At 40.6% G+C, this 24,051-nt stretch overlaps 1 protein-coding gene across 5 annotated transcripts in view; it reads right to left on the bottom strand.

The window, feature by feature from the left end:
* Positions 1-24,051, bottom strand: part of LOC148009644 (uncharacterized) — a 44,483-nt gene that overhangs the window by 8,362 nt on the left and 12,070 nt on the right. For all 5 annotated transcript variants that reach the window (XM_087673484.1, XM_087673481.1, XM_087673480.1 and 2 more), the window contains one exon: positions 11,722-11,960. In XM_087673484.1, coding sequence (XP_087529610.1) covers positions 11,722-11,960 — 239 coding nt within the window. The remainder of the gene's footprint in view (positions 1-11,721; positions 11,961-24,051) is intronic.

Raw genomic sequence — 24,051 nt, 5'->3', positions numbered from 1 at the left:
GATCTTTGCAGTGGTGTTGATGTCCTACTTCCTATGTTCTAGAGCCACAAGGCTGAGGGGCTAAGGGTTGCTATTGAGGATTGAGACGAAGTTGATGGACTTAGTATGGAAATGATATAGCCTTGTACATCAAGGATAGATTTTGATGTTGGAGAGGAGGTGATTAGGCATGCACAATGGCAGGGACAAAAATCAACTTGTACAAGTCAGTTGGTTTTCTAGTAGCTCCAGATTCCGATCTTGATCATCTAGACTTCAGATGGGTATGTAGAGGAAACACAATTAGATACCTTGGACTTTGGGTAGGGTTTGATATCATAGGTACCCAACATTGTGTACTAGTGATTGATCCCATCTAGCTAAAGCAACCTACACCTCTCACTAACAAGCAAAGTTGTAGTAGTCAACTAGATTTTGTTACACTTGCTTAGTATATAGTTTCCTATTAGTTTTCCTAGCAGCTTTGACAACCTAGCTACACTGCTTGGTTTAAAATCTCCTCTGGTCCAGTTTAGATAGTTGGTATATTATTAATATAGATACTGCTATAGGAGGCTTAGGGGTCAAAGATCTAAACATAGTCAAGCATTGTTGGGCAAGTTGGTGGTTCAAGGCCTCATAGCAAGTGGACAATCATGGACACTTCTCCTCCAAGAATGTTTTCACAGATCTCAACCAATGGCTTGCTGAGATTGAGATTGAAGGCGCTCTCTTCAAATGGAACTTCACCACAACATGTGCTAGTCTTTTTGCTCCTCCATCTATGTAGTTTTCTATGCTTTTGGCAACATTTGCATAAGGCATTGGAGTAGAGACCTTTGAGATTTCAAAAGGAAGTTGAACTTGTGTATTGCTTGGAAGGAGATTCATGAGGTGAGGCTCTCGATGTTTCTAAGAAAAAGGATATGACCTTCATTGATCTCCTCTTGTAGTGTAAGGATGTCTCTATCCTTTAAACTCATAAGGCAACGAAATGCAGCAGGAGAAGGTTGCCTTCCCTTTTTTCTCGAACTCTCCTCTTGGGATATAAGTTCACCTCTAGAGTATCTCTTTATGATTTTGATCCAACTATCAAATATTTCTTGGAAGCTAACAATCATATGGCAATCTCTAGATGCACAATTTTCTCCAATGTATGCCACAAATCTCTGCAAAAAAAAGTTCAAAATAGTGGGAGGGCTATACCCTACATGAGCTAGATTGGTATCTAGCCCATCTATTTTGTAGGACTATGGGAGTTACTTCTCTTACATGGGACACGTTGGTAGACACATTTTGATGCAGAATCATGATGATTGAGCCCCTACCCATAGCTAGGATCGAACAAAGTAAAGCATCACTAAGTCTCTTAGACATACCTCTTGTAAGCACCTTTGGGACAATTGGCAACCAAGGAGGGCCTCCCTATGACTGGTGGGCTTACAATTGATAGTTGGTTAGGGCAAGTGTCATGAGGACATGTATTTTTTAAACCTCACTTAACATGTGGATTAATTTTTAATCACATGATTAAGTAAATGTTGCACATGTGAGGTGTAATTGGGGCTAGAGTAAATTCATGAGCCTGGGACTCGAGGAAATCACGAGATGTCAAAGGCAAGAGTTGCTATAAGTTATGCCGCACAAGTACTTGGTGGTATCTCGTGCCAGTTGTTGGCCTAGGTCATTCATCTGGCCATAAGTGTTAGTTGGTGACACTAGAGAAATGGCATTTAATGGTACCTAACGATAGTCAAAGATGACACAGACACGCTCGGGAATGGAAGTTGCCTAACCAATTTAATTATTGGCTAGTCAAATTATTTTGTAAGGCACCAAAATAATTATTAGATTAATTTTCAGCATTTAAAGATTGAAAACTAATATTTGATTATGGATAATGCTGGAAAAACCATTTGGCAAGGCTACCACTTGTTAAAAATTGCCCATTCAAGACTGAAAAACGTCTTTAGAGATTGGAGAGAAGCAATTTAGTGTATTTAGCCCGCAAAAGAGGAGGAGGAGATATTACTGGTCTGATTTGCAGCCATTGGAGGACCTTCTGAGGCAGCCAAGGCAGGGAAAGACCAATCAACAGCAGGTGATAGCATCTACAAGCTGTTGAGACAGGGCAACAACAGTAAATGACTAATTTTCTTCAGTTCTTTGCATCTACAAGCTGTTGAGGCAGTGCAACTGCAATAAATGACAAATTTTCTTCAGTTCTTCGCGAAGAAAGTCTGAATTTCCTCTCTCCCCAGCATTCTCTCTCATCTCCCAACCTTTCTATAGCCTTACTCCAAAGATTATAGCATTAAGATCACCAGAGGTTATTTTCAGATTTCTTTGATGTAAACCCTAATCTATAGCAAAAAATTGGGATTTAGTATCAACCTCAAGAAGCGTGCCAGAAATTGGAAGCTCCAAGACTTGGATTCAACAGGGCTGAAGCTGTTTTTAGCCTATTCAAGTGGAGGGACTAGCAAATCATTGAATTTGGAACATTTTCCATCTCCATCAAAGCGGGTGAAGGCCAATTGATTGCCCGAATGAAGGGACAAATCAGATTGAAGATTTGCTGATCATTTTGGACAGCAAGGGGAGTTGGAATTCCGAAAGGGATTGGGAGAATCCCATTGTACATCAATTTATTCTTCAATTAAGTTAAATAAATACCGAAAGGGGCACCAATTTTAGGGCCAACAAGGTGTCCAACGTCCAAGATTATATGGTAAAGTGTGTATTTTAGTTTTGTGAATTTATTAATTGCCGTAAATAGTGCTTAATCAAGTTATATACCACCCTATCCGGAGGAGAAAGACTGGTTGCAGGGAATGCAGCAAGATGGAGCCTGCAAGCTACAACAACAATGCATAGAGACTCTAAAGCAATGTCTCTAGTCATGTGAGCTGGCCCAATTGGTGTAGGGAGAGACTTGTAGGAATCTATGCCATGTAGAACCAAGCCGCAAGTACATTACCTAGGAAACCTCCCGCTAAAGCCACTTTTGATTCTAATATATTTTATTCACTCTAACATACAGTCAACAAGGATTGGCAATTTGCTCTAAGAGACTGAGCTGTAGGAACACCATCATCATTGAGGCTGGCTTTTGTGCGATGGTAGGCTTGGAGACCTTGCCTAGCTGGTAAATGTTTGAGCCCTTGGGTATTTCCTTTGAAGGTTTGGGGGCTCATATGAGCCTCACAAGGTGGCATATCTAGATAGCTCATTGCTAGCTAGTCTTTAGCAAGTGAGAATCCTTTAGTGTATGCCACTTTGGAAGAGCTCTAGTCCTCAATTTTACCCTCTCTTCATGGCTGTTGGGAGCAACTCCATAGAGACTCTTGTTGAGTGACCAAAGTCATCACATGCATGAAATCTCTCCGAGATGATGGCTACTATTAAGACAACTATAGGCAGCCCTTTAGGAGTGAGGAAAAAACAAAAACGTAGGTATCTAATGTAGGGCTAATAAAGAGGTATAACCTGCTATAGATGGCATGAATTTGCTGTAAATGCAGCCTCCATAAAGTGATTGATGGTTGGGAACTGTCGCTTGGGTGCTCGGGTGGCAATAGGAGCTGAAAACAAACAATAATGATGAAGATAATCTGTTGTACGAGTCTAGGGAGGAGTGAAACCACCAAAGGCAACGATGAAAATGATAAAGAATAGGTTGCTAGGCTATGTGGACTCAAACATAGCAATCTAGAATGTCTGGAGCTGATGGTGATGTGAAGAAGACCTCCAAAATGAAAATCGCTTGCTAGTATGGTGTCACGATTAGCTATATAGCACCATAAACTAAGATATTTACTAGGGTAGGTGAAACCAGCCTTCCTTCTTGGAATGGGTGGTGATAACCTGATTTAAGAGTTAATTACAGCAATAAATAAATGCACATAAAATGAAATACACACTTTACCATAACATTCTTGGATAGTAGACACCCTGTTGGCCCCAAAATTGGCGCCCCTTGCGGTATTTCTTTAGCTTTCATTCAATTGAAAGGAGTACAACTTGAGATTCTTCAATCTCCTCCTACTAACCAATTGCTCTTGCTGTCATAAATGTCCAGCAAGCCTTTTAGGTCATTTGCCCCTTGTTTCACCCAGGACTTCTTCTCCAATTTGACCCTTGGCTGGCCAAATGCTGCCCCAAATCAATTCGGGATGGGCTGGCTCCTGAAATCCCTTGATAATCTTCAATTATCAGCTGCTGATTTCAGTCCCTTGAGCCTTCAATCTTTGGCACGGATCCCAAGGTGGTTGCTAAACCCTAATTTTTGCTGTGAATTAGGGTTTACTGCAGAAATTACAGATCAGCCCACCAAAAATGGCTGAGATCTCCTCCGAATGGCTAAAAATTGCTGAGAATGGCTGAGCATAGGCTGAAGGAGATGAGAGGATGCCGTAGAGAGAGAAAATTTTGAGATTTGTCGCGAAGAATTGATCAAAATCAGCTGCTGCCCTGCTGTACCAGCCCCAAACGGATGCACCAACAACAATAGGAGCATTAGAGACTGTGATCTTCAGGAGAAAGTGCATCAGCAGCAATTGTCAGCTTCCCAAGGTCAAGAATATGCAATCTCCATCACCAAAATGGTCTCCAATGGCTGGGAATTGGCCCCAAAAGCTGGCAGCAACAGTCCAACACCTCTTTCCAATAGCTTCAAAATGAAAAAAACGAGATTTCCCTGTCCCTTCAGCCCTATTTAGCCTTTCCCCCACTTGCATGGGAAAGTTTTGCCAAGTGGCAGCTTTCTTAATCCATTTTCAGTAATTTCCAGCCATTTAATTAATTTTCAGAATTAATTAATTCTAAAAATTAATTTAGCCCTTAATCCATGCCCAGAAATTTGACCTTGCCCATCCAAAAATTAATTGGCTAGGCCATTTGCAACCCAAAGTGGTCCCATGCATTAATTGGCCCTTGGACAAGCATTAATCCATTAATTAATGCCTAGTCCCTAGTGTCACCACTGACACTTAATGGCCAATTAATGGTCCTAGGGGCAAACTGACACCAAAATTCACCTAGAATCTAACAAGTGTAACTTGTTACAACTTTTGCCTTTGACACCCATCTTTTTCACAGGGTCCTTCGGTCTTCAACTGTGAGAAAGTAGCTTGCACCTCACATGTGCAACACATGTGCATCTTTTAATTGGACATTTGATTAATCCTTTAATCAAATGTCAATTAAACATAAGCAAAGCATCAAATTTGCACGTCCTCGTGACAGTAGGGGTATGGACAATAGTGGTTGAAGGATGAGGCTGAAGGTGAGATGAGAAAATGATGAAGAATGAATGAGAGAGTAAGTGTGGAGTGTAGATGGATGAAGGTCCATGTCCTATTTATAGGCACATGAATCATTGAACTATCTAGGGTGGCACCCTGACTCTCTCAGGTGGCACACAAAAACTAATAAATGATACAAATAAAGCCTTTTTGGGACTGTAGATGGAAACCAAAATAGCAATTAATGGAATACAATGAGCTTAATGACTTTGGTATCTCAACATCCTCTCTTAGGCCCAAAAAGGTGTCCTAGGAGTGAAAGAGACATTCTTCACCTTGCAATCCAAGTATCCCACCTAAAAGGAAACTTGTAAGAAAAAACAATAGATATAATGTGAACTCAACCTCATGAGAGAAGCTGCTAGCTCTGTGTCTCCATAGTGGTAAGAACGCAACGGCAAAGGCCAAACGACTCCTAGAGGTGACCTCTCAAAACTAAGTAGAAGAGGGATGGGAGGTGGGGGTATCAGAGATAACCTCCTCGATGCCCGCAACCCTTGTGGAGTCATGGATGGGTAACAACCTCTGTCTCTTAGTGGAGCAAATTGTGGAGCCAAAGGAGTTGAACAACCTCTATCTCTCAAGTGAGTAGACTGTTGAAAAGGTAGTATCCAATAGCCTCTTTGTCTCAGTGGAGCAGATTGCAAAGCCACGGGCTGTGAAACCCACTGGACCCAAAAGTATATGGGAGAAACCTCCATAGCACGTTGCAGTAGTATCCAGGAGAGCTTATCGCCTCATGAGTTCTTAGATCCTCCTTTTTCTCACAAGGGCTTAGTGTGCATCATATGCGTCTTATTGACTTGAGCATAAAACTCTAATAGCCGATGTAGAATGAACTCTATCACCTAGAACAACAAGGAGACGCAAGGAGTGCCAAAAGGTAGATGCATATACTTTGGTGGGGTAGGGAGCAAAGGTTGATGATGACAATTTGCGATGGGATGACCGTTCTTGCTACAGTAGGAGCACATAGTTGTCCTGTTGAGAACTAGACAAATGCTGTATGCTCTAGGAAGAGTTGTCCTGAATTCCATATGCACAGTGAGGATAGTGGAGAAGCTGGAAAGCTATAAAAGCATGTACTTGGTTCACTTTCTTAAATGAATGCTATTGTACTTTGTATTTAGAGTCTGTAACTCTATCCACTCAAGATTGTGTTTATAAGTCCAAGCTAATCTATTTTGGAACCTAATTCACTTGAGTAAAAGTCTGTGTCTAGTCATCAGTCTTCTTCATGTCTCTTGCTTACGAGTTCAAGCCTCCATAGCTAAATTGTGTTCAAGATCCATGTTTGCTAACATGGTATCAGAGCCACGGTGAGCTCAGTTTAGCTCTTCCTCCTACTTTTCCAACTTATCATAGCTCAACTCCAGCTCAGGACAAGTGGTTGAGTTCATCTCCTACTTTATTTTCACACACCTCTTCTTGGCCACCATAGCTAGACTACACCTACCTTCAATGGAGCTCTTAGATCTCATCATACAAACAATTTCAGCTTAAGGTGTCTTCTAATAAGCTCTTCCTCTGCTCCCAATGCAGCTCCCTATCACATCAGAGTGTGATATTATCCATCGTGGAGCCCAGCATTATGAAAATCAAACATCGTTGTCTATACTGCGCCCTGTGACAATCGTACAGTCTGCGTGACGTGTGGAGGCTGCGATTCGTCCTGCCCGTATGAGGCATTCAAAGCCTATACTATAGGCTATCCCCCATCCAATCCTTGGCCCGAATGGCTACGCCTAGCTCTTGCTGCAACAAAAAAATCAGGGTTGTCTAAAACCCTAAACAGTGGAAGCCATAGCCAAGAACTTAAAAAGCTTGGCAACCTTGTCTTTTCTCATTGGCATCATCAATAGTAACCTTGATCGCTCTGAAATTAGTATCTATTGATACTCAAATAGTGCTTCTTGGCACTTGAGTTTTTAAGGTTACTCAAAATTAACTCACCTTTTGATTCCAGTTTCGAAGAACATTCTCAAGTTGTGTAATGATTTAAAGTCACAATTATCAAATCCCTTGTAAATCTCAATCTTATTGTAAAAGGATAGACATTGCCCGAGAGTTCTCGTGGTAAGACCTCCTACTAAGATGATTGAAGTGGAACAGATAGCAAAGTTTAATGGTGAAGGCTTTCATGCCTGGAAGGAGAAGACCGTGTACCATCTTATGCGGAAAGACTTGTGGAACTTGTTTAAAGATGATGCAGATAACAAGAAGGAAGACGATAAAGACGGGTTCGTTGAAGAAAACCAGTTCAAAACCAAAGAATGGAAGAAGATGAATAACAAGGCACTAGGAATCATTGCCTGGGGACTAAGTGATGATGTGCTACATCATATATCTGGCATTGAAAATGCTAAAACCTCTTGGGAGGAACTTGACAGAATGTTTGGTATCCAAGCAAATAACTCAAAGGTAAAATTACTCATGCAGTTTTATAAACTAGATATCAAAGACAGTGCTTCTATGACCACGCACATTAACAAGTTCAAGAGCCTAAAAACCTAGCTTGCAACTCTTAAGAAGAATATTGATGAAGATGAAGCAATAGCCGTACTGCTTGCAAGTGTAAACAATGATCCATATGATAAGATATTGAGCACTCATTGCTTGATGGAGAGAAAATTTAAAAGCAAAGATATAAGAGAGACCAGCTCAAGGGAAAACCTCTTATACACTAGAGGAGCTACTAGGCCCAAGGGAAGAGGTCGAGGATTCAACATCGACAACAAGAGTCGGATGACATGTCATTATTGTGGTAAAACTAGCCATATTGTCAGTGAATGCTTCCACAAGAAAAGAGCATAGAAAATGCAGAATGACCACCACCAAAGTCAATTCATGAATGAAGAAGAAGAAAAAGACACTTCCGCTACCATCAACAACTCTGACAGATTGTTCTAAGGAATTTGTTCCCATAGTGGATCTCTATGTTTCCCTTAGTGGATTTGATTTGCAAAACCCTTGCCAAAGATGTAAAGTCTCAAGCTTTAATTTGACTAGGCTGCCTATGAGCTAGTCTTCCGGGCCATGTTATCATGTAGGGGGGGCAAAAGTCAGCAAGTGTAGGGACTCATCATTTGAGGGGGGGTGTTGAGAAATAGACAAATGATGTATGCTCCAAGAAGAGCTGTCCTAAATCCCATATGCACAGTGAGGATAGTAGAGAAGCTGGAAAGCTATAAAAGCATGTATTTGGTTCACTTTCTTAAATGAATGCTATTGTACTTTGTACTTGAGTCTGTAACTCTATCCACTCAAGATTGTGTTTATGAGTCCAAGCTAATCTATCTTGAAACCTAATTCACTTGAGTAAAAGTCTGTGTCTAGTCATCAGTCTTCTTCATGTCTCTTGCTTACGAGTTTAAGCCTCCATAGCTAAACTGTGCTCAAGATCCATGTTTGCTAACACGTCCGCCCTTCTATCTTTGGAGAAGCCATAGCATCGGTGTGTCAAACCTGTAAAGGGAGGATGGAAGGGAGAATAATATAATGGTATCTCCCAAATAATGCAATGGAAATAATTTGGAATTTGGAAGTGTTGCTGATCCGTCAAATCTTTCTTCGTCTTCTCTAACGAAGAGAAGCTTTAGCTCTTTGAGCACCTCTGCTTTGATACCATGTCAAGGGATGAAATGGTATGCTCTAATACAATATCAAGAAATAGTAGGGTTTGCAGGGAGAAATATAGAGTGTACAACAAACACTAAGACAAGGAAACTTAGAAACACAGAATGAGGAATGGTGAACAGTGAATCATGTTGATACAATGGAGCGGAGCTCAAAGATATCTATACTATCCTAGCTGATCAGGTGGCAACAACTAGAAGAGATTTGCACAATGAAGGAAGCAAAATGCAGTCTTTCAGGCAAGGGTGTCAATGGCGAGGAAAAGGGCTGCTCTGTGGAGGAAGCAGAATGCAGTCCTCCAGGCACCCAACGGACTAGACATTGGAAGACAAAGGACACTTACCTTCAAAAGAAAAAAGTAAGAACTCATCAAATGTAAGAGAGCAAGATGTTGACAATCATGTATTAAATGACGTATCAAAAAATGCATGAGACCCATTGATAATACAATAGTTATAGAGGATGGAGGGGATTGGGTCCCAAGATGCTGAAACATCATCTTAAAATGGAAGACTCTCAAGGTCATGTTCCAAACTAGAGGAAGGCCCCGATTCATGTCCCTTACAAGGGGATGGTGAGGGGATGTGTCCCCTTGTCAGGGTTGGGAAAAGCGATAACCAAACAATTGGGTGCTGCTCACATGGGCACTCTATCACACATATACATGTATCAACTCTTACATTTTCCCTCACACACACACACACTTCTTTAAGTGGAACACACTTGTTGGGTTTTCACTTACGCCTACGCTCACAAAGGAGTGTCGGTGATCAATAGGACACTGGGGCACTTTTTACTCTCGGTACGAGAGGTTTTTTTCCCCAGACTTAGTCTTATTTCGTATATGCTTATGTCACACACTTACGGGCACTTATCGTGTTTGGATGTGAACACCCCCTACAACCCTAAGGTTTAAGGGTTGTACTTTGTACTTTCAAATCACACTCGTTCAATCTATTACATTGGGTGTTGTGCTTCACTCTCCACACTATCTACTGCACTCTGAGCTGAGTTTCGATCCTCTCTCCATCTCACATTTGCTATCAAATACATTGGTAAACTTCTTGAGAAGTTTGGCTTACAGGATTGCAAGACAATCTGTACACCAATGGAACCTGGACTAAAGCTGTCATTACATGATGACAGTGTTTTGTTTGATATACACACATATGCTCCAGCAGTTGGATGTCTTATTTACCTGTGCAACACTAGGCCAAACATACAGTTTGCAGTTTCAGCCCTGAGTAGATATATGCATCAGCCACGCATGTCACATTGGCAAGCTATTAAGCATGTCTTTCGTCACTTGCAGGGTACAAGATCTCTTGGATTGGTTTACGCCAAGGGGGGATCACTGCAGTTACATGCTTACAGTGATTCTGATTGGGCTGGTGATTATGATTCACATCACTCCACTAGTGGCAATTGTTTCTTTCTTGGCTCATCTTGTATATCTTGGCTTAGCAAGAAACAATCCATTGTTGCCACATCATCATGTAAAGTTGAATACAAGGCAGCTTTCACTACCACAATTGAATGTGTATGGATTAGACGCTTGCTAGTTGATCTAGATGTATCTATTACGGACCCTACTCCTTTGTTCATTGATAATGAGAGTGCCATTGCAGTGGCACGGAACCCAGTGTTTCATGCACGCACGAAACACATTGAGATACATTATCACTTTGTCAAAGAGAAACTACATACAGATATCAGCCTTGTCTATTGTCCCACCACCAGTAATGTGGTAGACATCTTCACCAAAGCTCTTCCTCGTGACAAATTTGAAGCATTTTGCAATGCTTTAAATTTGATCTCCTTTGGTGGCGGATGATCCTTGTACTTTTGATCACTCTTCACTCCAGGGGGGTTTGTTGGGTTTTCACTCACGCCTATGCTCACAGAGGAGTGTCAATGATCAGTAGGACACTGGGCACTTTTTACTCTCGATACGAGAGGTTTTTTCCCCCAGACTTAAGTCTTATTTCGTATGTGCTTATGTCACACACTTATGGACACTCACTGTATTCAGGTGTGAACACCCCCTACAACCCTAAGGTTTAAGGGTTGTACTTTGTACTTTCAGATCACACTCTTTCAGTCTATTGCATTGGGTGTCGTGCTTCACTCTCCACAATGTCTACTGCACTCTAAGCTAAGCTTCGATCCTCTCTACATCTCACAACACCCACAATGCTCATGGTTTTAAAGTTCAAATTCATCTTTCATACCGTACTTACAAATGCGTAAAAAGTTACATACTACATTTTTAAATATTTTTTAATATGCTGTCCCACCCAACATTGTCTCTTGGGTTTGGTTGTCACCCTGTTTTCATCTGATGTTTCCATGGTTAATAACCTTGTACTTCAGCACAATAATTGGTATGTAATGGGGATGGGTTGGATAAATTTACATCAAATATGCTATAAATCAGCATCGTTAATCTCTCTTATCTAGAGCTAAGCACACTAAGATCAACCGCTTGCTAAAGAAATCGGACAAGCATGCGTCGACCAAATGTTGAGAGAGGCATGAAGTATTTTGAATGTCCAAAGTCATAGAACAGCTGGCTAGATTTCCACTTGTACATCTAATCATTCTTTAATTAGATAACCTCTATAGGGGTAACAAAAGAGTTATGAATTATCTAGAATGAGTAAGGTCAAATGTGATAGAACAGAATCCAAAGGAATAATATTTCTACTTTGAAAAAGATGAATCAGAATGATCTTGTTAAACTCTCACAATGCTTTCAGATTCACAGTATTTTTAAATCTACTGAATGCAATTGAAGGACCTGCTAGCAAACTTGAGTCTTCAAGGTTGATTGTAAAGTAATCAGTTTCAAGGTCAGTAGACATGGAGAATGCATTGGCTTCTTCATCAAATATCTCAATTTCATTATCTGATAAAGATGCTGCTTTTGAACTCTTCTGCTGCTCAACTTCATGTAATACAATAACCTCATTATCGTGTGTCATTTGATAGACCTTGCAAGCTAGGTTGTTTTGCTTTCCTTTCTCCAAATTCAAACTTCTGGTAAGAAAATAAACCAGTTCGTTTAGCTGAAGCCTTAAAAAAGATACATACACACCAAAACTGGTTTAGCTGAAGCCTGAAAAAGATACATACAAACCAAAACTAGTTGCAGTCAAAATGCTAATAGAAAAGTATGTGTGGGTGTATGTTTGGGAGGAGGGTGGGGTGCGTGGGTGGGTGGTTGTGGGGTGTGTGTGTGTGTGTGTGGTGGTGGGGTGTTTGCGGCGCTCATGCACCCATGCAGACACATGAAAATTAACTTAATCAAAACATTGTTTCACAAAACAAAATGTGCCTATTTCAGGAAAAAAGATGAAATCTTTGATGCTGGTTAGTTTGTAAAGAATGCCACTTCGGCATTTGACAAGGTCAAGTAAGCTATTGCTAGAACATAGGAAAAGCAGAAGAAACATGCAGACAAACATGAACACTAGCTAAACGTGAAAAATGGTGGTTGGGTACTCCTAGAAGTATGAAAAGGCTAGAGGCTTTATGGGAAAGAAAGGCAACATCCTAGGGTGTCCAATAAAGACTATGGACCTTTTAAGATTTACTCTTAATAATATTGCATTCAAGTGTAGCACTTCCAAAGTATTGGAGTGTACATATTGCTTTCCATGTGAGTTTGTTGAAACTACTCAAGGGTTGTTGAGCCAATAATTTAAGGTGGAAGAGCCTGAGGAGATTTTGTAGCCAGATATTGTTTTATCACACAAAGACTAAACCTTGTGCAATGTATGTCACATGTGGAAGTGGTTTGATGAGGTCTTTCTTCAAGATTATCCTGATGTGTTGTAGTATAACTGACTACACTTGGAACTCAAGTAATTAGAAGTGGAAATTTTGAAACACCTCATTCTATAGCAAAATTTAAGAATAATTTAGGAATGCTGTGAGTGCAGTAGGATTTACAGTGTAGGGACTAGGTTTTTTGGTACATGTTGTACATCAATATTGACCAGGGTTTTTTTCCTGTTTAGTACATTAATGAGAATCCGTAATCCTACTGTGACTCAGAAACCCTAACCTAACTGTCTTGTGACAAACTATGATGTGATGGGGATGAGATGTTTGAACTGTCGCACAGTATGATGTGATTAAAGTTCTGTGTGAGATTTGTGAGGATGACAATTGACCTCTTATCTTTTGTCAGGATCAGGGTTGTGATATGCATAAGTGAAACAAATTGATGTGATGTGACATGTCACATGACAGCTCACTGGTAGCGTCTTATGTAGTATTCATCTGCTCATTTGTAAGCAATGTGGAGTCATCATAGAGCTTCTATGTATATATTCTGTGACTCACGTTCACTTTATGTAAGATATGAAATGCTGAAGGGGTTGTGTAATGCCATGCTTGCTCCTATGATCTTCAGCTAACCAATGAGATCATACTTAAGACAATTTGGTGTGCAATGCAGCCTTTTGGATCACTTTGATACATATGGAGTTCGATGATTTGTTGGTATACAAGGGATGTTATGAAGCAAGAAGTCGCAACTAAACACACTCCACATTGTGTACACACCACGACAAATATATTGTCTTGGAATGAATCATCTCCAAATGGGCAAAGATTGGACCTTTAGCCCTATCAAATTGTCATAAGGATTGGAAAATTAAAAGTTACACTCATAGTTGTCATCAAATTTCTTTGCATGAAATGTCTTCCATTCAGATTCCAACCATATGTCGTGAAACCATGCTTTCATACCAACCAAGGCAATAATGCATTCACTTGCAAACGCAAAGAAGTGAAGACAGTACATCAGAAAAGACAGCACTCTAAACAGGGGAGCTACAATGCTCCTGCTCAATTGCAATGGCACTGATTGGCCCCAAAGCATGGCACACTTGCGGTCTTTTGTTATGATTGTCAAAGAGCATTACGAATCGCACACACTGAGTTGATCATCATTCAGGATGGACTTTGATGGTGACTGAGCACATTTGATTCACCAAACAATGCCCCATTGCAAATCCATCATATTAGCTGCTGCAAATCATTCCCAAATTTGCCACTAGACATTTGCCCACAGTTGCTCCCACCAAAAGTGCCATTTCACACCACAAAATGTCCCAAATGCACTTCAATAGCTACCCACCTACATCACCATGCTGATCTCAACCCAAATAGTGAATGTATATCTATGAAACACTGCATGCATGCCCAATTATTGCTGCACAATCCCATGCAATATCCAATTCAACATTAACAGGTCCTAATTTGCCAATTTAGCCAAAATTCTAACCAACCCTGATTAGGGAAACCCTAATCAAACACCGATTAGTAAGATTGATTGATATTGAGAGAGAGAGAGAGAGAGCATAGGCTAAGTGGGTGTAGCTCAGTTGGTTAAGTTGAACAGGGTGGTGACCACAAGGTCTTCAGTTCAACTCCTACATTCTGTACTCTCATTTAGTATAGGTGTTACAAAAAGGGAGAAGTGAACCCACATCAAGTGGGTTAATAAAAAACAAGTGACTTACCACTAGGGTAGCCACTTCATTACGAAAAAAAGAGAGAGACATCACATTTGATATACAGACATGGATTAATGGATGAGCCTCAATGCCAAGATTGGAATGCTTTTGCATCAGCCATGTTGAAACAGGATCTCTGGTCTTGGTTACCCCCCCTTGACCATGGTTATACCTTTCATTCAGCATAGCACTTGGAAACCTGGAGCTGCCTAGATCGGATCTATGTTATGCAGGATGATTCCTTCTTGCCTAAGGTTTTGGAAATCCGGGTTCTGCAAGGCTATGTTCTTTCCAATTACTTCCCCTTGGTGCTTGAGATGCATGAGCACCCCATCCATCCTTTTCTATGTCTTTTAAGCAAGCTGCCCTTGCGTTTTAATTCCTGTTTCCTCTGGCATGAGATATTTGATAGCTATATGCAACTGTTATTGCATTATTTTTCATTGGATCATACATCTCAAAGGGTAATCTCTCTTGATCTATTGATATGTAATGTGCAAACGGTCGCTAATAAGCAACATGGAATACATGCTACCCTCCGCAGACAAAGATTGCAAGCTGCCAAGCAACTTCTAGCTTTGGCACATTCTCTTTTTGATGAATTTGTTGCAAGATTCCCTTTTGCTTTCTATCTCCATGAGATTGTCGCTTGGTTGAAGAACAAGTGTTGCCAATATGTTGGATGTAGACATAACACAAGATGAAGTGATGGAAGTTTTGTTGCATTTGCCTAAAGATAAGAGCCCTGGGTGGGATGGTATTACTTACGAGTACTTTGAGACCTATGCAACTCAATTGGCTGCACCTTTGACAACTTTATGTCAGCAGGTTCGGATGACAAGAAATATGTTGCACTCTTGGAAGGAGGGTGCTCTCTTTCCTGATTGCCAATTTGTTAGGCAGGGTTATCCATAGTGTCCTCTATTCTTTGCTTTGGCTACCCATCCCATTTTGACGATGTTTTCTAGCTTAGTGGCTAATGACAAAGTGGTCGGCCTCTCTCTTCCTTTACACAAGTAGTTGGTTGGCCAAGCTTTGGCGGATGATACCTTCATGTTTCTCAAAGCTAACCATGAGAATGATAATATACAAAGAGCATTGGATACATGGCACTTGTTTGCCCTTGCTTCGGGGCTTTGCATTAATGCCTCTAAATCAGCTCTTATCAATTGCACTAAAAGACATCTTCAAGCCTTGGGATGGCAAAGCGAAGTTGTGCCTAAAGGCACTATTTGCAAACAATTGGGCTATCTTTTGGGAATGCATGTCTATCTAAAATGCTGATGGACTGGATTTCGTCATGAATCACGGACAAGTTCATATATTGGAAATCACAAGCTTGGACTTTTTATGTAAAGTTGGTGACACTCTTCTACCCACAAAGCACAGCTGTCATGTCTTTCCGCCCAGTACAGTGCTACTTTCACCTTCCCCAAGGCTGTAGTCATATATTGGACACTCTTTCAACCTCCTTGCATTCCATGCAGCCCTTTCCCCCTTTGGACCAAGATTCCCCTTGGCAAGACTGGATGATCAATGCCAGCTGCATCTCGGCCATGTTTCAGAAGAGAGAGAGAGGCGACTGCAGAATTAGGGCATGTTTGGAGGTGGACAAGAGCATGAATCAATAAGTGCAGCCTTACAGACAGGCACTATCCCTACACAAGGTCGTTCATAGGTAGATGCAACCCTGCAGACAAGCGAATAAACCTGAAACAAAGCAGACCCACAGTGCTGACCTCAACGTGACAGTTTTGGCATGTGTAACAAACTTGCAATGACGACCTGCAGAGCAATACACAAGGGTATTTGTAATAACAAATCACACCAGTCATGCATGTGGTTTGCAGGTGCATAGTCCTCAGTTCCGCACAGGCCTTGTGCAAGTTTGTGCGGTTACAAATGCAAACATGCAAACATCCACAACCCCATCGACCTGCTGACGTCAACCTGCAGTCACATGGGGCTACAGAGACAAATCTATGCACAGATAAAGAGAGAGAGAGGGACAGCATGGTGTAGACCAGCAGGTAATCGGGCAATCCACACGCAATAGGGGTCTGAATGATGCGTTTCTACTTCCGTTGGCTGCAAGGTTGGTTGATCCTATTCAGCGATTTCAGTTGAGATCCAATCAGCAGGCTAAACTGAAAACTGTAACTGAGAATTTGCAAGACTCTTCTTGCCATGGTCTCATAAATTCTTTCAAGGTTTGCATGCATCACCAGCTCAAGAAAACATGTTAGCCTTCAGCATGCAGAGAATCAAATGGTTATAGATCCATAGACCATTGTGCATATTTGCAAAAGTTATTTTCTTGAACTTCTTGATTCTATGCAGGCTCCTATTGTCACCAGGTGGTGATACTTTTTGCAGTTGCTTTCTTTATTTACTTATATATAAATATTTTATTTTTCTTTTCTTTAGTTGTTGTTGCTTTTTACCCCCAGAGTTCTCTTGGATCAAGCCAGGATCTTTGCATGGCCAGAAGAGGCAGCCATTGGGACAAATTGGACTAATGGTTTGTCTGAGCCTTAGGACCAGTTCCATATTGAATGGGCACTGAAAAACAGAATGCCAGTGGTTTGGGACTGTGTGTTTAGCCACTAAAGATGGTGCAAAACAATAAACCTGGCCAAGACAGAAGATGCACATGTGAGAATGCTCACGAAATAAAAGTCACCGTAAGCCACATTACACTTTTTGATGTGGTTGATAAAAGTTGCTCAGAACAACTTGAGGAATGCAGGGGTCACCATCCCTAGAATTTAGGGAGTTACTATTTTTGGACCCCAGAATCTGTTCGCGTCATTATCTTTGTTTTTGCACGAGGATTCATTCTCTGGTCTGTGCCAAGGCCAAATTTTGCACTGATCATGGAGAATTTTAGACCGGAAGGTTTAAACAGGAAAATTGTTACAAGTATGCCATGTGGCACAAATTCCCAAAAGAGAGAAAGAGAGCATTAAAAAAAAACGTAATAGGCATAAGGGCAGATCTGAGAATGAAGTTTTGAGGAGTTGAGAGTAGACTGCTGCAGTACATCAGCTATGGAGAGTACTTCGTCGTCTCTGACTCATGTACGGAGGTAGAGCTTGCTCCCGCTGGTCAACTCTCTCTCTGTTCTCAGAGGAAATGCTCTGCATGATGGGCTGATTCCATCAAAGGTACAATTCTGTGTTTTCTTTGCACTTCTGCTGAGGCAAGAGCCTCACTGTCCAGGTTCAAGAGCAGCTATTGGCTTTTCCAATTCAGGAACTAAAGAAAGTAATGACCATGCCACACAGGAACAAGGTTTTTCACCTCTGATTTAATACTGTTTGTGGGACTGTTTTACTGCTGGAATGATGTAGGGTAAAAGGGATGTTGTTTTGGATATGCTGGACAGTAAGAACAGTAAATACAGAGTTCTGCAGACTGCAATTCTGCACATGAATCATTGAGTTATGGTCACAGAAAATGCTTTCCTAAAAGGGATGTTGTTCTAGATATGCTGGACAGTAAGAACAGTAAATACAGAGTTCAGCAGACTGCAATTCTGCACATGAATCGAGTTATGGTCACAGAAAATGCTTTCCTAAAAGGGATGTTCTGGTCATGATGTAGTGTCCTTATGCAACTGGCATTTACTTAGAAAATATGAAAACCAATTGTTCACAGGTTATGTATTTTGGAACATTTGATTTTTGTAACTTTTCATCTTTTAATTGATAAAGAAATACCGAGAGGGACGCTGGTCTTCAAGGCCAATCTGGTGTTAAGCGAGGGAGTGAGGTCTCTCTTTGTGTGTGTGTGAGAAAAGACCAGGTGTTAATTGAAGGAACTACCGCTTTATGTGAGTCACTGTTAGATGCCGGTCAGTATTAGATGCGGGAGACTTCTCATAAGTACCCCCTCTGTTATCAGTTATAAAGCACGAGAGAGTCGTCTCTATTTCTCCTCCTAGCCACGTCTAGGAAGTGCTGGCTAGACTTTCCCCAAGTCGTGTCTCTCCCCCGCCAGCCGTCTCCTTAAGGTGAGTTATACTATTTTAGAGCTCACTCACTTCCTAGACTCCCCTTGACCCCATTCGGGTGCCCAAGGCCCCCGAACAGTCTTCTCTTGCACTTGTTTCCCCAATATTACACCATAAATGTAGCATTTCCTCCCCCTTAGGAATCGGTTTCGTCCTCGAAAACGATACTTGGAAGGTCCAACTATAAATTGGGAAACCTTTTCCTTAAAGTACTTACTCGCTCCCATATTGAGCTTTCTTCTGAACAATCTTTCCATTTGACCAAATATTCTTGATAAATAGTATTCCTTGTTCGTCTGTTACGAACATTTAAAATTCTTTCCGGTTCATGTGGATTAGATTGGTCATCTAATAGCTCCTCAATGTTATCATTTAAGATTAGATTATCTATATCACCCAGTTTCTTTCTTAGCTTACTTACATGAAAAACTGAATGTGTTTTACTACCAACAGGTAGTTGGAGCTTGTAAGCCGTTTTCCCCACCCTCTTAAGTATTGTGAAAGGACCACAATACCTAGATGAAAGCTTTGGACATCGTCCAGTTTTCATGGTTTTAGTTTATTCAGGCACCTTAAGATAGACCAATTCTCCTTCCTCAAAGGAGATGTCTCTTCGATGAGGATCTGTATTAGCTCTTGCTCGATTTTGAGCTTTCTTAATATTTTCTTGAGCAAATTTCAGCATATTACTCATATCCTCCAAAAAGTCATTGGCTGCCTGAACCTTTTCCTTATGCAGTCCTACTACATGAGGAGCTCTGAGCTGAAACCCATACATTAGCATAAATGGACTATATCCAGTGGAAGAGTGCTTGGCACTATTATATGCAAACTCTCCTATCGGTAGATACTCTTCCCAATTAGTTTGCCTTTTACTTGCATATACTCTGAGCATATCTTCAAGGATTTGGTTAACCCTTTCAGTTTGCCCATCAGTTTGCGGGTGCTCCGCCGTACTCATGCTAAGTTTAGTATCCAACGTCCTAAATACAACACACCAAAATTGACTATCAAATTTTCTATCTCGATCAGAAACTATATTTTCCGGAAAGCCATACAATCGGTATATGTTCTCTATGAACAATCTAGCCAATTCTGGTGTTTTAACATCAGTTGAAGTTGGAATAAACCTAGCCATTTTGGTTAACCTAGCTCCAATCACCCACACAGAGTCGTGTCCCCTCTGTGTTCTAGGTAACGCGACAATAAAGTCCATGGAGATACTCTTCCATTTTCCCGAAGGAATCTCTAATGGGTAGAGAAGTCCTCCCATTTTCAATCTTTCAACTTTATTAACCTAGCATTTATTACATTTGACCACATAGTCAAGGACGTCCTTATTCATTCTAGGCCAATAGAACTGCCTTTTAATAAGACTATAAATCTTATTAACTCCTATATGTCCGGCACTAGGGGTATCATGACACTCAAAGAGTATCGGTCGCCTTATTTCTTCATCTTTCGGGACACATACCCTACCCTTGTAGAGTAAATAACCAATTCTTCCACTTAAATCCCATTTGATCAACCCCTGATGCTCCATTTCCTTGTTGAACATCCTCAAATATTCCTTCCTAAGTGGAGGCCCTTCCATAGGGATCCCCATTTTCTATTGCTTCCCATATGTTGGAATATGCCGGATCAACCTGGCATTTCTCTTTTAAGGATTCAAGTAAATCGGAAGTAAACTGAGTAAAACTCAATTCATTTATGATGGGCATTCTGCTGAGTGCATTAGCCACTATATTGTACTTTCCCTTTCTATACCTTATTTCGTAGTCGAACTCTTGGAGGAGTTCAGCCCATCTGGCTTTACGCCCTTGTAGATCCGGTTGGTCATTAAGCCACTTAATGCTTTCATGATCGAACAAGATCAAAAGTTTGGCACCGTACAGATAGTGCCTCCATTTCTTCATTGCATGTACTATTGCATACAGCTCCCTCTCATAAACTGAATAATTCCGTTTTGCACGGTCTAATTTTTTGCTTTCAAAAGCAATTGGTCGACCTTCTTGTAATAAGACCGCGCCTACTGCCCTATCACTGGCATCAGCTTCAACCACGAATGGTTTATTGGGATCCACAATTAGTAGTACTGGAGCTGTAGCAATAGCTACCTTAAGTTTTTTAAAACTTTCATTTTGGTTTGTTCCCCAATTAAAGCTCTTCCCTTTCCCTTTAAGTTGGTCCGTCATTGGAACAGCTATCTTGGCACAATCTCGAATGAATCTACGATAAAATCTAGATAAACCTAGGAAGATCTGCAGCTCTTCCAGGTTCCTTGGAGATGGCCATTCAATAATTGCCCTTACTTTTTCTGGATCCATCTTGATTCCCTCTTTCGAGATAATATGCCCCAAATATTTGACCTCTTGTGCGAAGAATTCACATTTAGTTTTCTTCGCATAAAGGGAATGCGTTCTTAACAATTGGAATACTAATCGTAAGTGTTCCAAATGTTCTTCTCTTGATTTACTAAAGATCAAGATATCATCCAAGAAGACTACTACAAAGTGTCCTAGATAGGGCCGTAACACACTATTCATCAGCTTCATAAAAGTAGTTGGTGCATTAGTGAGGCCAAAAGGCATCACCAAAAAATCGTAATGCCCATAGTACGAAATGCTGTCTTAGGAACATCCTATGCCTTAATTCTTACTTGGTGATAGCCTGATCTTAAGTCAATCTTTGTGAAGAATTTTGCCCCTTGTAATTGATCAAAAATATCTTCCATTCTGGGCATAGGAAATTTATTCTTCACCGTTATTTTATTAAGTGCTCTATAATCAACACAAAGTCGCATAGAACCATCTTTTTTCTTTACCAATAAAATTGGTGAAGCCCAAGGTGAATTGTTGGGTTGTATAAATCCTTTATCAAGGTAATCCTTAATTTGTCTTTCAACTTCTTGATGATGTGTTTCACTTAGCTTATAAGGTGGTTTAGAAATAGAGTGTGTATCCCTATCTATGTCAATTAGGTGATTTACCTCACCCCTATCTGGTGGAAGGCCACTTGGTAAATCAAAAGGAAACACATCTTTAAATTCATCTAACAAACCACTTAATTCATTACTTACATTCAACTCACAAACATAAGAAAATTATTGCTTTATATTACAAAAAGTAAAAGTGTCTTATACATGAAGGGACCATAACATATATACCTCACAAGCTTCCTTCATTATCAGCTTCTAAACTTCAATGGAACACATCAAAGGGTTATCAAATACTTCATGTTCACCTTGAATCACAAAAGTCTTACCATCCCTTTCAAATTCCAGTGTATTGTGATGATAACTACGCTTTAAGGATGGTTCCAATCCCCAGTGCCACTCCCTCCCTAAAGCAATATCGGCTCTTTCCGTATTCATAATTTGAAAATCAAGTTTATCTTTATATCCTTGGATCTCAATTTTCAAATTGGATGCCATTGTATCCCATATTTTATTATCCTGACCTTGCATCATACGAACAACATATTGATGCCCACTCTTTTGTTGGGGAAGTTTCAATTTTTTGACAAGTGCATAATTTATGAAGTTATGGGTGGCAGAGTCATCAATCATGACTCTAACCCTCTTTTCAACTATCAATCCATGCACTCTAACTAAATCATGTAGCCCAAAAGTAGGCTGCCACATAGAAGTTGACATACAACACCTGTGTTGTACATCCTTGTGCGAGACCTCTAAAGATTTATACTTTTCATGCCCCTTTAATTCCAGGGTCTGCACTACATGGATTTGTTTCTCTTTTCCCATGCCCTTGTCCTTATCCTTTCCTTTATCTTCCCCCTTTGCCCTTTGAGGGCAATTCCAGGCAGCACGGTTAGGGGATAGGCAATTGAAACACAACCTTTCTTTTTTAGCCTTACCAAGACTTAACTTTGGCCTTACATATTGTTTCTTTTCAAAGGTTTGTTTCTTACCCTTAAGGAATGGCATTTTCCTTTTAAATTTGCCTAAAAATTTTGAGGCTTCAAATTCCTTAGTCTTGGGCTCCGTATTAGTGAGACTAGTGTGTGCACTTGGAGATGTATTATCTTCATTGATTAATGCAAATTTAATTGCCTCTTCAAGCGTCTTAGGTGAACTCCTTTTCACTTCCTTTTTACAGGCCTTATCTAGTCCCCTTATGAATCCTCTTGTCTTTTGAAATTCATCTATTTCCTCCAATTTGAGGATTATCTCACGATACTCCTTGAGATATGTCAGCAAAGGTCTTCCCTTTTGTCTGACAAAATCCCAATCTTCCCAATTTCTTTCCATTTCATTTTCAGGAAGGAATTCTTTTAAAAATACCGATTCAAATTGAGCCCAAGTTTCAGGTATTTTATTTGCCTCCTTTAAAGTTCTCCACCATTTATATGTCTTTGGCCCCAAGGTTAAACTAGCCTCTAGCGCCTGAAGATGTGGTAGAGTATTCTTTAATTTATGCAAATCTTCCCATTTTTGGAGGAAATTAAAGATAGTATCTTTATTTCTATCCTTTTCCTCCCCATGAAACTGAGAGGGTTTCATATCTTTTAACATTGGGTTATCCCTCAGCTTTTGGTGGGGTTCCCTAAAGTCTCGCATAGTCACATCTAGATCTTTTGATGAAGATGGAATGTCTGAGGTTTCTACCTTACCTTTATCCCTTTCTAGTAATAAGGCTAATTGAGATTTTATTTCTGTGAGTGCTTGAGTTAGCAACTCCATTTGAACCCCCTGTGCTTGCACACGAGCAGTTAGGTCATTGGATTGTTCTTGTGTAGCAAAAAATTCTTTCCATTGTTTCTTGTATTTCCATTTCATAGGGATCCACCATAGGATGGTCCCCGGAAGTAGAGCCTTCGGTTACCCCCTCTCTCTCTTTTCCCTCCATTAATACACTGGAATTAGAAAGCAAATATAAGAAATTTGCGTACAAGATGAGGTACTTCCCTGATTACAGTAATAGGGCAGATGTCGATGGCCTTTACAGCTTAGTGATAGCAAAAGACGTGAGGAACAGTGCGACTTTCCTCCAATTTGAGCAGGTCGCGTGGGAATAAGACCTGTCGGGCAGGATCAGTCATAAAGCACGAGAGAGTCGCCTCTGTTTCTCCTCCCAACCACGTCTAGGAAGTGCTGGCTAGACTTTCCCCAAGTCGTGTCTCTCCCCCGCCAGCCGTCTCCTTAAGGTGAGTTATACTATTTTAGAGCTGGACCCCATTCGGGTGCCCAAGGCTCCCGAACAATCTTCTCTCGCACTTGTTCCCCCAATATTACACCATAAATGTAACAGTCATAGACCGGTTTCACCTATTGAGCAGATTTCCCATGACCATTCGGATTTTTAGTCTTTGATTAGGGATCAAGTTTCACTTGACATTCATGTTGCCTTGGAGGTTGATATTTGTGAGGATGAGGTTATGGATGCCTTATCACATTTACCCATGGATAAAAGTCTTGGTTGGGACGGCCTAACTAATGAATTCTTTGAGGCTTCTGCTACTCATTGGTGAAAGCCTTGACAGCCACGTATCAATAGGTTTAGACCAATCTCTTTGATGGGGTCCATGTACAAAGTTTTCTCGAAAGTGATGGCTGATTGTATCCACA

The sequence above is a fragment of the Lygodium microphyllum genome, chromosome 30 (genome assembly GCF_053477565.2).
Source record: "Lygodium microphyllum isolate KBCC chromosome 30, Lygodium_microphyllum_v1.1.10, whole genome shotgun sequence".
In the NCBI taxonomy this organism is placed as follows: Eukaryota; Viridiplantae; Streptophyta; class Polypodiopsida; order Schizaeales; family Lygodiaceae; genus Lygodium; species Lygodium microphyllum.
This window is presented reverse-complemented; position numbering and strand designations above follow the sequence as displayed.